This window comes from Phaethon aethereus (assembly GCF_964289735.1).
Source record: "Phaethon aethereus genome assembly, chromosome: Z".
Taxonomy (NCBI): domain Eukaryota; kingdom Metazoa; phylum Chordata; class Aves; order Phaethontiformes; family Phaethontidae; genus Phaethon; species Phaethon aethereus.
The window spans coordinates 16,090,287-16,104,051 of record NC_138577.1 but is presented as its reverse complement, the minus strand read 5'-3'; the positions used below and the strand labels follow the sequence as shown (position 1 = coordinate 16,104,051).

General features: G+C 46.6%; 1 protein-coding gene across 3 annotated transcripts in view; it reads right to left on the bottom strand.

The window, feature by feature from the left end:
• Positions 1-1,054: 1,054 nt before the first annotated feature.
• EGFLAM (EGF like, fibronectin type III and laminin G domains) overlaps positions 1,055-13,765 on the bottom strand; it is a gene marked incomplete at both ends in the record, with an annotated part of 72,969 nt that continues 60,258 nt past the window's right edge. For 2 of the 3 annotated variants that reach the window (XM_082012982.1, XM_082012983.1), the window contains 7 exons: positions 1,055-1,209; positions 1,867-1,970; positions 3,056-3,139; positions 4,721-4,864; positions 5,741-5,819; positions 7,935-7,958; positions 10,253-10,433. In XM_082012982.1, coding sequence (XP_081869108.1) covers positions 1,055-1,209; positions 1,867-1,970; positions 3,056-3,139; positions 4,721-4,864; positions 5,741-5,819; positions 7,935-7,958; positions 10,253-10,433 — 771 coding nt within the window. The remainder of the gene's footprint in view (positions 1,210-1,866; positions 1,971-3,055; positions 3,140-4,720; positions 4,865-5,740; positions 5,820-7,934; positions 7,959-10,252; positions 10,434-13,765) is intronic. The other variant, XM_082012984.1, reaches the window with a different exon arrangement.

Genomic DNA, 13,765 nt, shown 5'->3' with positions numbered 1-13,765 from the left:
TCTTGCACACCTCTTCTCATTTTTAAGCAAAAAAAAATGGTGATTTATTAGTGATTTATAGTACCACAGTAGCAAGAATTTGCTCTTTTTTTTCCTAATCTTTTAATCTGTTTAAGCCAGGAAAGCTTCATAATGTACAACTTTAAGCTGTCAAAATTTACAAAACAAAACCAGTCAGATTTAAAACGGGTTGTAACTCACAAATATCCCCACTGAAACTGTATAATACAGACAGTAAATATCCCCACTGAAACTGCAGAATACAGACAGTAAGCCTCTCGTATTACAAATTTAAACCACAGGTCACTTTGCTATTTTTAGGAAAGTGTGCAAAAAGCTAATTGTATAGTACACTTAAATGTTAAAAGTTACACTGTATAAGCAGGTCTGCTGCTGCTGCTATAAAAAATATACAAGTATAAAATTACTTCTACAAAATTGGTTCATTGATTTTGTTGCTTGTAATAAAAAGTAGACCTTAAGAACTTTCCTCCTCAACAAACAACAGCGTTTTGAAACCAGTCACTGTAGCTGTTATTTACACAGGATGAAACATAATTTAGCTAAACCAGAGAGTGGTAAGGAGAACTGCTTGTTCCAGGACATACATTTGAATGCATAGATGCACTGCCTGGTGCTGCACTTGTTGAACAACACAGTCATTGTACTACTGCAGGGTGGGATGAATGCAGGTGTTTCAAGACTGCTTTCTCTGATACTACAAAAGACAACCTAAGGACCACAACACAGTCATTGAACTACTCACAACATCACACATCTCTTTGCCGTTTGCACCAATGCACAACCTTTAGCGTTCACTAAACACTTAATGGGTAGAGGGGACAGTTCCTACACAAAATACTTGGTTTGGTTTGGTCAGCAGAGGAAAGGAGAGGGAAAAATGTTCTATTTTGGGGGGCGGGAGTTCCCTTTGGCTCTGTCACCTTCCCAGATGGTGAACATGGGACAGCCAGAGAGGGCTGTGTCAGCCAGCTCGTGCTCAGCCACACACGCAAGCACATGATGGGTCCTCGGCACTGGGATTCCTCTCTTGTCACTTGGTCCCACACGTGTTGATGTTCTTTCCATCAGTGGCATCCTCTACCAGCGAGATGTGGTAGTCAGTTGAAAGCGTGAGGTGGGAGATGCAGCCCACCAGGCCCCGCATGTACTGCCTGTTCGTGTGCAGGGCTATTTCCTTCATGCCACCTGGGAGAAAGGCAGCGATGAGAAACTCCTCACCGACACGGGTGCCTGTTCCTGCTTGGCAGACTGCATGCCTGGCAATGCCATTAGACTTCCTAGTGCACCTCAGAAGTGAATTTTAATTTACAGGTCGCTCTGTGTTTTTTAAAATACAGCTTTTAAGCACTTGAAAGTACATAGGGGATTAGCAGAAGATAATAAGACTAGGATGCTTCAACTGATCTTGTTGAAGATGTCCCTGCTCATTGCAGGGGGGTTGGACTAGGTGACCTTTAAAGATCCCTTCTAACCCAAACTATTCTGATTCTCTGATTCTCTGATGCTAACTATTTATTGCAGAAATTACAACATCAGTAAGAGCTGAATAAGTGTGTGCCCAGACTCCCACTAAGGTGCAAGGTTTGCAGCTGCCATTCGCTGTTTCTCTGCATACCTTCTGGGACTACCACAGTGCACCCCATAGTGCTGGTCCCTTCTCATACCAGCCCCTCCATCCCACCCAGAGAGGCCTCCCCACAAAAAAACAGTCTGGGGAGGACCAGAGGCTGCCATGTGAAACCTTCACCTTGAGGTGGATGGAGCTGGGATGCCCTGCCTTGCAGCCAGCCTCACAAACACAAAAATGCACCTGGGTCCTGAATGCAAGCAGTGAGCACTCACCTACATAGAGATCTCCATTGATATTTAACTGCCTCATCTTTCCAGGGGATTTACCGGTCCTGGCACCATAATCATCCACAGTTACTTTGCCAGACTGTCCATCCCTGAAAGGAAAAACAAACCACTCTCATGCACCCAGTCTACAACTGGGCAGGAGGAGAAGCAGCAGCATCTCCCCCTCGCCAGGAGACCAGGGCAACTCAGTGCTCAGTAGGGTTCATGGCGAAGGCCTGGGACCAGTGTCTGGGAGCCCTGCAGACAGCAGTGTGCTACGGCAATCCAGACCCTTCAGGATGTTTTTTTTTTCCAGGGACTAAGATGTTAGAGACCTGCAAAGGGTGGGCAACACATTTGTGGAAGAGAAAAAAGTGGGCAATAAGTAAATTGCACAGCTGGGGCAGAGGGGAAGGTGGACAGGTTCTGACGTGTTGTTAAAAATCAGATGTAATATAAAAAGTAAACAGCAGAAGCTTCAACAGGATGGAAGAAATAGGCAAGCTGAGGTAGAACATACTTATAAGCAGTTTTGTTTCAGACTAGAGCTTTTAGGCCACTTCCATTTTATATATGATCAGTAACTGCAGTGACAGAAGAGCCACTTGATGGGCTCCTATTCCCACTAAATTCGGTGACAAGTTGTGCTAATGTTAGCTTGCGATTTCCAGGGAACCAACATCCCATGGAGAGTGGGATGCATGCTTTCCCTGCTGGGCACACTTCCCTCCCATGAGGTAATGAGCTATAAATATGAGTTATATATACACTGCAAGATGTCTGTATGTCCTCCAAATAGAAAAAGTAGGCATACATTGTCCATGCTCGTGTTTGTGCCAGCCCGCAAAATGCTCACTAGGGAATTTCAAAATGCAGACATTAAAGAAAAATACTCTTAACCCAAATGGTATGGGTTTAAGAGAATGTCTGTCACAGCCCCAGAATAGCCCTGCATGACTTTGGCAGCCTGTCTTGAGCTGTGCTGAGTTTCAGAGTTGGCACTGTCACCTCTAATACAATAATCTTTGTGTACATCATCCTGAAACAGCCAAGTTGCTAACAGTTCAACTCCTAAGAGATGTGAGAGCGTGGAGTTGCAGTGGTTCACACCCGACCAGCATCCAGACACACCAGCCAGCACCTTTAAAGGCAGGGTGGCTCCAGAATCCCTCCCAGATGAAGCATGGCCCCTTACCGAACAGCCTTGACTCTGTGCCACCGGCCATCGCTGAAAGAGCCATTCACTGTGATGGAAGCAATGCCGCTGCCCAAATTGTAGCTGCAAATAGGAAAAAAATTAAAATGTTATTGCCTCCCTTGCAAAGACTGTCTCCCTACCAAATTGATCAGATGTCCTTACTCTGTGCCCCCATTCACCTGCTCAGCCCCAAGAGCAACCCTTACAGCTCAGACTTTGGAGGGACTGCTAGAGTCCTTTGGAAGCCCAGCAGCGATGCACTAATTTTGCAAAGTCAGGGTCATGGAGGAACAGGCAACATTCCCTCCTGCCCAGGTTGGAGTGGGTACCATCACTACTATCCCATGGGAGCAAGGAGGAAGCTTCTACATGCCAGTTCCTCCATGAAACAGGAGGTTGTGAATGTCAGTGACCTACAGACCTTTGGCCTAGTGGGAGAGAGCAGTGGGAGGTTGCAAACACCGCTCTATTTAACTATTACAAGAGCAATAAATTAACAATTACAAGAGCAAATAAGCAAGTGATCTATAACAGATCTACAAGCATCTGAATTATAGGGGATGTTGAGACCTGTTATGATCTCTCACGTCCAGAGAAGGGCAACGAAGTTGGTGAGGGGTCTGGAGCACAAGTCTTACGAGGAGCGGTTGAGGGAACTCGGCTTGTTCAGTCTGGAGAAGAGGAGGCTGAGGGGAGACCTTATCACTCTCTACAACTACCTGAAAGGGGGTTGTGGTGAGGTGAGTGTTGGTCTCTTTCCCAAGTAACTAGTGATAGGACAAGAGGAAATGGCCTCAAGTTGCGCCAGGGGAGGTTTAGATTGGATATTAGGAAAAATTTCTTTATTGAGAGAGTGGTCAAGCATTGGAACAGGCTGCCCAGGGAGGTGGTGAAGTCACCATCACCGGAAATATTAAAAAACCATGTAGTTGTGGCACTTTGGGACATGGTTTAGTGGGCATGGGGTGTTGGGCTGACGACTGGACTTGATGATCTTAGAGGTCCTTTCCAACCTTAACGATTCTGTGATTCTGTGAAAGAACATGAGTTCGGCCATTTCCTAATACTCCCCAGTTTCAGCTTTTTGACACTATTTGTTTCTTAAACAAGTAGTTCTGTGGATGTTGAGAGCAGCAATGCCTGGTGCCAGCTGGATTTTTGTGTCACAGGGTTGGATATTTGGGGTTTTGAGAGGTAGGAGTACCGCTCCCATGTGCACTCTCTGGTGCAAGGTGATGAAGAGTGAGCCTGAAGTGAGCACGGGCATCAGCAGGGTTTCTTTCCTTGACCCCTGCTCTCTCTGCAAACCCTACACCTGCTCTGCTTAACTGAGATGGCAAGGGCTTCAGGAGGCACGGGGGGAGTTAGTGATAGCACTCATACCCTCATAGGTTGACTTTTAGAAAACCATGCTAAATATCTCATGTTTTAAGAATTGGGAGGGAGGAAAAGAGTGGGTGGGAATGATGCCAAGCTTGCAGCACATTACCTCTTCAACTCACAATCTTTCCCAGAGGACAACAGGACCCATCACTGAACAAAAGCTTGAGGATGTAATTGTCCCACACTATACCGAAGGACAAGTGCACTGGTTGTGTGGTGGCAATTCCTTCAAGCCCTGAGTGTACTGCGTGCAACACAAATAAAGGAGTGATAGTTTACCTGAATATTAATGCTCCCTCTTGAAGGCCTAGAGAAATGAAATCACTGTTAGGTCGCATGGGACTGTCTCCCCTCCACATCAAAAGACCTTCCTTCATTGTGGTTTTAAACCTCATGAACACATTTGTTCTTGATCCCGATACCCTGTTTAATGTAGAAGAAGGAAATAATAGTAAAATACTGAACTGGGACTGTCTTCTTTCAAACAAACCTAAAAGATGATGCAGTATTTATTCTCCATTGATCTTGCTGGTTACTGTCTTGCAACTTGCCTACATGCTGATGTGTGAAGGACTCTGGTTCACATCCCCACTTCCAGCATTTTGGAGTGGGGAAATTAAACTTGTGCCTCCAGAATCCCAAATGCAATAGCTACTGGGTTACCCTACACAAGTAAGAGGAAATCTCTTTTTTCCCCCAAGCCTAGTGTCAAATCCAGTCCAATAAGCAAATTTTGCAAAAATCCAGTAGGCTGGCCCCTCAGAGGCCAGTGGAAGGCAAGGGCAAATCAGAAAGTCCTGGTAGGTGAGAGGTACCAAGCTGCAGGTGAGAGCATTTGCAAAGCCTCCCCGAGCCATTGACCGAAATACAGGCAGACAGAGCAATTTGTCAGAACAACACAAAATCTGCTGGACTTTTGGCATCTTCTAATGTAAAGAGCTGCCAAAAAGAAGTTAGAGGACCTAAATTTTAGGGTACAGAAGGAGTTAAAATCCTTAGTCTCTTTACAGATACGGGCTCTGTATGTGTGTTCTTTGTTCTGAAAGCGCACACCAGTCCTTCTCCATGTTAGATGTATGCTGTACATGCCATTTCTGTAAAGGTTGCAAGATGCACAGATATTATAACAAATTGAGCCATAAGCATGTCCACAGAAAATGTATTTTTTTCCTGAAATTTGGAAATACGGCAAATACAGCTTAAAACGCTTAAATAATCAACACCTTCCCACATGAGGCTCCTAGCATTATAATGGCAAACAAACAACACAATCATTTATGTTCACAGGACATACGTTACCTTTTCAGGATATCTGGATTATCATATGTGAGGTAACTGCGACCAATAAATTGTGGGATTTCAATTGCTTCTGTAATGGCTGAAAGGTAAATAAAAAACCAAAGATGAGTGTCAGTTAGCTGACATAGAAATGGAAGGGGAAAAAAAAGACAAGACTATTTTATTGATTTACTCACACACTGGCAGGTACCTGCCTGTGGCACAGAACTGAGCTGAACTCACAGCCAGTTTGTACCTAAATGTAAGGGCAGTTTAAACAGCTGACAGTGCCTCTACTTACATCCTTCGTGTCACGGGCCTCATGTATTGCTCCACCATAAACGTTGGTGCAGAAGCATTGGGAAAACATTGCAAATTTTATTTTTAGCCCTGTTTCCACATTCGTTGATTGTCCATGCGGTTCAAGCTACTCTCCTGCCAAAGCCTATGCATTAACCAGCCTTTATTCTTCGCCTAAGGAAGAGGGCGCCGTGCGCAGAGCACGTGCTGGGACCTCTGAACCCTGCAGAGCGAGGCTGGGGGAGAGCACAGGCAACCTGTGAGCTCCCCGTTTCCTAATTTCGCGTATGCGACGGTACAGAGCGGCTGCCGCCACGCGGGGCTTACCCCTGGGAAGCAGTGCGGGGGAAGGCTGTCTCTGGGGGGGACAACCAGGGTGCCCCTCACCACTTTAGGTCTGCTGAAAGCAACTGAGACCACGCTGAAGGCTGCGTGACAGGACCCGCAAAGCCCCTTTGCTGCAGTGCTGCCCCGGGGGGTGTTGAGCTCGGAGCTCGGCAGCGTCCCGCACTCAGCACCTCCCCTTTCTCTGGGGACAGCCCCCGCTACAGCGGTGGTGTACGGCCGCTGGGGCGGCCGCCCGCGCTGCAGCCTGACCTGGCGCTGGCATACTGCTGCCTCTGGGGAAAGGTTCAGCAAAATAGCTCAGATGTGTGATAACCGTCACCGAACATCCCTGGTACACAGCCTTCCATAGGCTATGAGCACTGGCCTGAGCAAATTTTATTTTGAGTGAACACCCTACAGTTTGCTGCTGATGTCTCATAACTGGCTGCTGCATTAATATAAACCAGTTCTACAAATTCCTTAAAATAGCTACCTCCATCCTATTTTCTTCCTGAGAACTAATCCCTTCAACCCACAGCTAATCCCGTCTATATAAATTTCAAGCTTTTCAGGGCATGGACGCTTGCTTGCTTTGTGCAATGCAGAGGCTGGCTGGGCTTTAAGAGCTCACTGTAACACAGACATGCAACAATTGGTGTAGTCTGTCAGCCAACAACAGCAATATGTAATTTAGCTTTAAGTGCCAAGACTGAGAATTTTAGCTAGTGACAAACGCCTGTTTTCATCCGTACTGAAATCAGGAAAGCTGCCTAATATGTCTAAAGAAACCACCACAGGCAGTCCACAGCCTGCAGCCTGCCAGCATCATTGGAAGATTGCAAAAGACATGTTACACTAGGCCAGACACTCCTCGCTGGCTCTGATGCTTTCTGCACTGGACAGTCTCTGATCATGGCAGATGGAAGGAGAGCGTAAAAGGAATCCTTCTTCCCCATCTCATCCCACGCCAGCTCTGGAGTGCCGCTGCTCGTGCCTTTGGCATGGTAAGGTGCCCCTGCCCTCGCTTTAGCACTCCAATTTCCCCTACAGATCTTGATGGGCATTTCTCTCTGCTTGCTTTTTTGTATGCTCTTTGCTTCCTACACTGAATTTGACCACAGAAAACCAAGTATATTTTAGCAGTACCCTTGATGCATGCAGGATCTCTGCAACTGAAAGGAAACAGGGCCAGAAAGGAGATCTAGGACTAAACACCTTCACTCTCTGCTCCTCACGATTCAGCAGAGAGGCACCAAAACTGTCATGATGGGCAGGAGTGAGCTCCAAGCTGCGGGGCAGCCTGAAGTGGCACCCACCCCTACAAAGCACTCGCTGGCTGCCTGGCCCCACTGCTTTCCGAATACAGGGACCAGCTCTATAGCCACTGCTTTGCACTTGGCGGCTACTCTGGGTGCAGTTTAAAATATCAACAGAGCAAGGCTTAAGGAAGTACTATATAACCCCAGGAAATATTTTTGCTTATTGACAGAAGCTTGCCAGGCTTTAATGGAAATCCAGCATCCCGCCTGCTAGAGCAGACACAAACGCACAATGACAGAGCAGGTTTCACATCATTTGCAGTACTTACCGTTTAGGCAGTAACTTCCACATTCTGCAGTGAGTCAGCACAAAACAAAACAAGAACATTCTGGTTTTATTTTTCTATAACACGAAAGCGTCCCTTCCAATGACTGTCCAGTTTCATTCCCACCTTTCTGCAAATGCATGATGCCCACTTCCCTTTTGCACAGGCAGTTATAACCACTTATGAAGGCAGCACTCTTTTATTAGTGTTTTGCCCAAGTATTTATATTTGCCTGCTCAAAACACACAAAGGTGCAGACGGATAGGACCAGCACCAAACCCCTCTGCTAATCCTACTTTTCAAATCCCAGTGACTTGTCATGGTTTATGTGGGGATCAGCTCTAACCAGGGGAAAGTCCCTATTCTGGTCCATCCAATTAAGTATAAAAATAACTTCAACACTCCCCACAGCTTGGACAGAAGATATAAAACCCAGCAATGCCAGCAGAAACTCTCTTGAATCCTCAACCAATGATCCACTACGACATGAATCAGTATCTTATATACCTCATAGCAGCATAATTTGAGTTTTGTAAGTGGCATGCATAATTTTGGAGAATGAGGCATAGTCCCTCAGAAGCAGTTTGTTTTGTCAGGGCGTGGGGTTACTGCAGCCCACCAGCAAGTAGGATGGAGACTGGCACCTTCAGCCTCTCACACGCTCTGAGTGCACTAACCAAAACCCCATTCTGAAGGAGGAGTGGACACACACGTGCATCCTGCCTTAGCTGTGTCTACACACTGCTGAAGAGACACAGGCAAGGATTATCTTGAGAAGTCTGCTCCAGGTTCATCAAGGCTGTCCTGGACTGAGGTTCAGGAGGGACCTCCATCCTATCTGCACATCCACCGGCAAAAACTTGGATTTTTGGTGGCAGCTGTGGCTGCACAAGTGCAGGGTGGCTGAGAGGCACCTGAACAGCAACCACAAGCAGCAGGAACAGAAGACAAACGACTCATGCTTTTGGACACTCTTAAAAATGCATTAAGGTTGGATTCACATAGGAAGCAACACCCAGCCTCTGGCCTAAGCCAAAGGCGCTTCAGGCTGTCTCTGGCTGCCCATCAGGTTACATGCCAGCCGAGCGGCAGCGCTGCCGGTGCCATGAGGCAGGAGCGGTGGCGGCAGCTCGCAGGCTGCTCTCGGGGCTTAGCGCAGACCAGGAGCAGATGAGCGGTGAGGGGCTGCGGCCCGAGCAATGCACAGGAGCTCACCGAACGGGCAGGCAGTCACATGCCCAAGCTGCAAAGCATTCACTTGCCTTGAGTCTCCCTGGAGACCTCTGCACAGCTGCAGATACCATTGCGAAGTCAGGAGCGCAGCACCCTGCACATACCTAGAACGCCAAAACCGTAATCTTCCCTCCTCCCCACAGAGAAGCTGGGATAAATGACGTTGCTCCAGCTATTAGTTAGACCACGACAACGTAAGCGAAGGGGTTTCTTGCATCGTTTTTCAATAAAATGTTTTTCTTCTAAGACACTCTCATTTTTGGATGAAAAGGACTATCCATTCATCATGATTTAACCGAAACCACTACTTTTTATTTTTAAGTTTGTGTCTGTGAGAAATGAGCAGTGGTTGAAGACAATAATGTCAGTCAGCACTTTTGAACTGAGTTTGCTGCTACATTACAAAACCTTCCCTTAGGAATTTTTCAGGATCAAGCCTGACAGAAGGGAAACACCTCCATCTAGTGGGACAACCCAAAGTGCATCTTTTTAAATACATCTCACACAATACACTTTCCTGAATCCAAGGTTCGAACCCTTACAGTGGCTCTGAGGAAAGAAGAATAATGTGCATCTGGGCAGGTTTTCCTCCTTGGTGATCTCTATTGCTCTCCCAATGCAGGGTTTGTGCAGATGGCAAAATTAGACATCAGAGTAGCCAGTGCCTAAAAAAGGACTAGACCTTTCTGTATGTGCTAGGGAGGATAAAATTACAAGGGTTATCAATGTTCATGCTGCAGGACATAACACAATCACTGGCTGGAGGATGTTGGTAGGAATTCCCCCTTTGTATAGCACTGCATAATTAGGAAGATGTATGAGGTGTTCAACATTGGCCGCCGCAAGCAACCAGATACCAGGCTGCTATCTATGGATCATAGCTCTGTGCTGGGATAAGAGTTACTATGTTCCTAAATAACAAAATGAATTCTTGCTTGGGTACATGGAATGTGCACGGATGCAAAGGGAGCTCTGGCCTCCAGGGTTTCTATTTCAAGAGGTGTGTAAAACAGCAGTTGTAGGTGCTGCATCTGCCTTATTTTTGAGATTGACTCCAGATCTCTGGATCAAAATGCAGCCATCATTACCTTTTTGGCAATGTTGCCCATCAAAGCCCAGGGGACAATCACATTCATAGCTGTCCTTCTTGGGAATGCAGGTGCCTCCATTTGCACATGGTGAGCTCACGCAGGGGTGGGCAGCATTCGCTAGGTTGACTCCAAAAGTGAAATCATGTTTCACATCGATTGTCCGGTCATTCAAGATAATCTTTAAAATGTTTAAAAAAAAAAAAAAAGAAATAAAGGGAGGAAAAATTCATGCTAAAACCTTCCAAGTTTTTACTATTGCAATGCTAGTCAAAAGACTTCTCTAAAAGACTTCAGACAAAGATATGCTTGAAAACTTGGCCAAAAACCTGTATCTTGACAATATAGTGTGACGTGTTTTCCAGTCACGGAGGGCCAGCTCATTCTGTTGCTCACCCTAACCCGTTAGAGACTAATTTCTTTTGTGTTTTGTGACATAGCCTTAGGCAACACCATATGGGGTGAAGCTGTGTGGGAATTACCAGCTGTATCTGAACACCAGCACAACACTTTGTAGCGGAGCTGTGAGCTAGGACTGTAAAATTAGATGAGCACTACTGAGGAAAAGTGCTTCTGAGATCAGGATACCTCCCAGGAGATGAGTGTTGACAACAGAAATACTAAGCAGAACAGCTTGTTTCCCACATTTTCTATTGCTTTCTAGTATCCCATCTTGCCTGAAAGAAGCTACATGATGGAAAATGTAATTAATGACTTCACAGAACTGTTTGTATAAAAACCAAAAAGAATCGTTAAATGTTGGCATTTTTCCAATGTGTCAGCAACATACATTCTCCTGTATAAACTGACATTTTTATAATCTCAGCTGGTGTCTTGGCAGAGAGATTATATGTGGGTATGGCTTCTGATCTCAGCTACATCAAAATGAGAAGTCCATTTTCACAACCAGGTTTTAAGGCCAGAAGTAAGAATGGCAATAGTTACTCTGGCTCCTGCGTAACTCAGACGATGCACCGTAGAGGGGACATATTGGAGGAAGGGGTTGCATGAAGCATATATACTCAGTTTGAAATAAATAGCATTAAACAACTCAAACAGCAGAAAACCATACAGTCCTGTCGTAAAGATGGACCAGTGATGACTCCACTGCCCTTTTATCTTCTTTTTAACTTCTGGCTACATTGTTACAGAGGTTAACGAGCTCCCACTCTTAAAAATGTGCCTCTTATTTCTGGGCTTTAATTTATTTTCAGCTTCTAGACATTGTTTCTCATTGTGCCTTTTTCTGCATCGTATCAGAGTCAGGTACTCCCTTACTGGATATGGCGGGGAACACTGTCTCCAAGGATGAGGACAAGGCTGAGGTACTTCATTCCTTCTTTGCCTCAGTCTTTAATAGCCAGTCCAGGTATCCACAGGGTGTTCAGCCTCCTGAGCTGGAAGACGGGGATGGAGAGCACAATAAACTCCCCATAATCAGGAGGAAACAGTTAAGGACCTGTTAAGCCACCTGGACACCCACGAGTCTATGGGGCCTGATGGGATCCACCTGAGAGCACCGAGGGATCTGGTGGAGGAGCTTGCCAAGCCACTCTCCATCATTTATCAGCAGTCCTGGTTAACAGGGGAGGTCCCAGAAGACTGGAGGCTTGCCAATGTGACACCCATCTACAAGAAAGGCCGGAAGGAGGATCCTGGGAACTACAGGCCTGTCAGCCTGACCTCAGTACCGGGGAAGATAATGGAGCGATTCGTCTTGAGAGTGCTCACAGGGCATGTGCAGGACAACCAAGGGATCAGGCCCAGCCAGCATGGGTTCATGAAAGGCAGGTCCTGCTTGACCAACCTGATCTCCTTCTATGAGCAGGGGACCCACCTAGTGGATGAAGGAAAGGCTGTGGATGTTGTCTACTTGGACTGTAGTAAAGCCTTTGACAGCGTTTCCCACAGCATTCTCCTGGAGAAACTGGCGGCTTGTGGCTTAGACAGGTGAACTCTTCGCTGGGTGAGGAACTGGCTGGATGGCCGAGCCCAGAGACTCGTGGTGAATGGCGATAAATCCAGCTGGCGGCCGGTCACAAGTGGTGTTCCCCAGGGCTCGGTTCTGGGGCTGGTCTTGTTCAGTATCTTTATTGATGATCTGGATGAGGGGATTGAGTGCTCCCTCAGTAAGTTTGCAGATGACACCGAGTTGGGTGGGAGTGTTGATCTGCTGGAGGGTAGGAGGGCTCTGCAGAGGGATCTGGACAGGCTGGATCGACGGGCGGAGGTCAACTGTATGAGGTTTACTAAGGCAAAGTGCCAGGTCCTGCACTTCAGTCACAACAACCCCATGCAACGCTACAGGCTTGGGGAAGAGTGGCTGGAAAGCTGCTCAGCGGAAAGGGACCTGGGGGTGCTGGCTGACAGCCGGCTGAATATGAGCCGGCAGTGTGCCCAGGTGGCCAAGAAGGCCAACAGCATCCTGGCCTGTATCAGAAATGGTGTGGCCAGCAGGAGTAGGGAAGTGATTGTGCCCCTGTACTCAGCACTGGTGAGGCCGCATCTTGAATCTTGTGTTCAGGTTTGGGCCCCTCACTACAAGAAGGATGTTGAGGTGCTGGAGCGTGTCCAAAGAAGGGCAACGAAGCTGGTGAGGGGTCTGGAGCACAAGTCTTATGAGGAGCGGCTGAGGGGACTGGGCTTGTTCAGTCTGGAGAAGAGGAGGCTGAGGGGAGCCCTTATCGCTCTCTACAACTACCTGAAAGGGGATTGTGGCGACGTGGGTGTTGGTCTCTTCTCCGAACTAACTAGTGATAGGACTAGGGGAAATGTCCTCAAGTTGCACCAGGGGAGGTTTAGATTGGATATTAGGAAAAATTTCTTCACTGAGAGGGTGGTCAAGCATTGGAACAGGCTGCCCAGGGAGGTGGTGGAATCATCATCTCTGGAAGTGTTCAAAAAACGTGTGGATGTGGCGGTTCAGGACATGGTTTAAGGGACATGGTGGCATTGGGTTAATGGTTGGACTTGATGATCTTGAAGGTCCTTTCCAACATTAACGATTCTGTGATTCTGTGATTCTGTGATACTCAAAGAAATCTCACTCTCATATAGGAACTAGCAGACCTGAATAAATTAACTTCTTAACCTTAACACACCTTAACACACCCCTGAGTATACTAAATAGATTGAGATCTATACTAAATAGTATACTAAATTAGTATACTAAATAGATTGAGGTCTTTCTGTACATGGCATGTTTTCCAGTACTTGGTGATGTTTGTAGCTTTATTCCTATACAATGCTCCAAAATCCTACTATGTGTGAACACAGCAGTCAACTAATAGTCTCCCAGTGCCCAAAAGGCAGGTGATACTCTTCCTTGACACCTCATTCAGGACTCTGAGAAGGCAAATCCACCTTGTTAACTACATCACAGAAGTAAGAGCTCACACTCATAATTTTCCAGCCCTTACCAGTGCCTCTGTACGCTAGGTACAATCCCTCACTTTCTAAGTGTAACTTATGTTCACTGCTCCAAGGCTTCCTATCTTGCTCTCCAAAATGCAC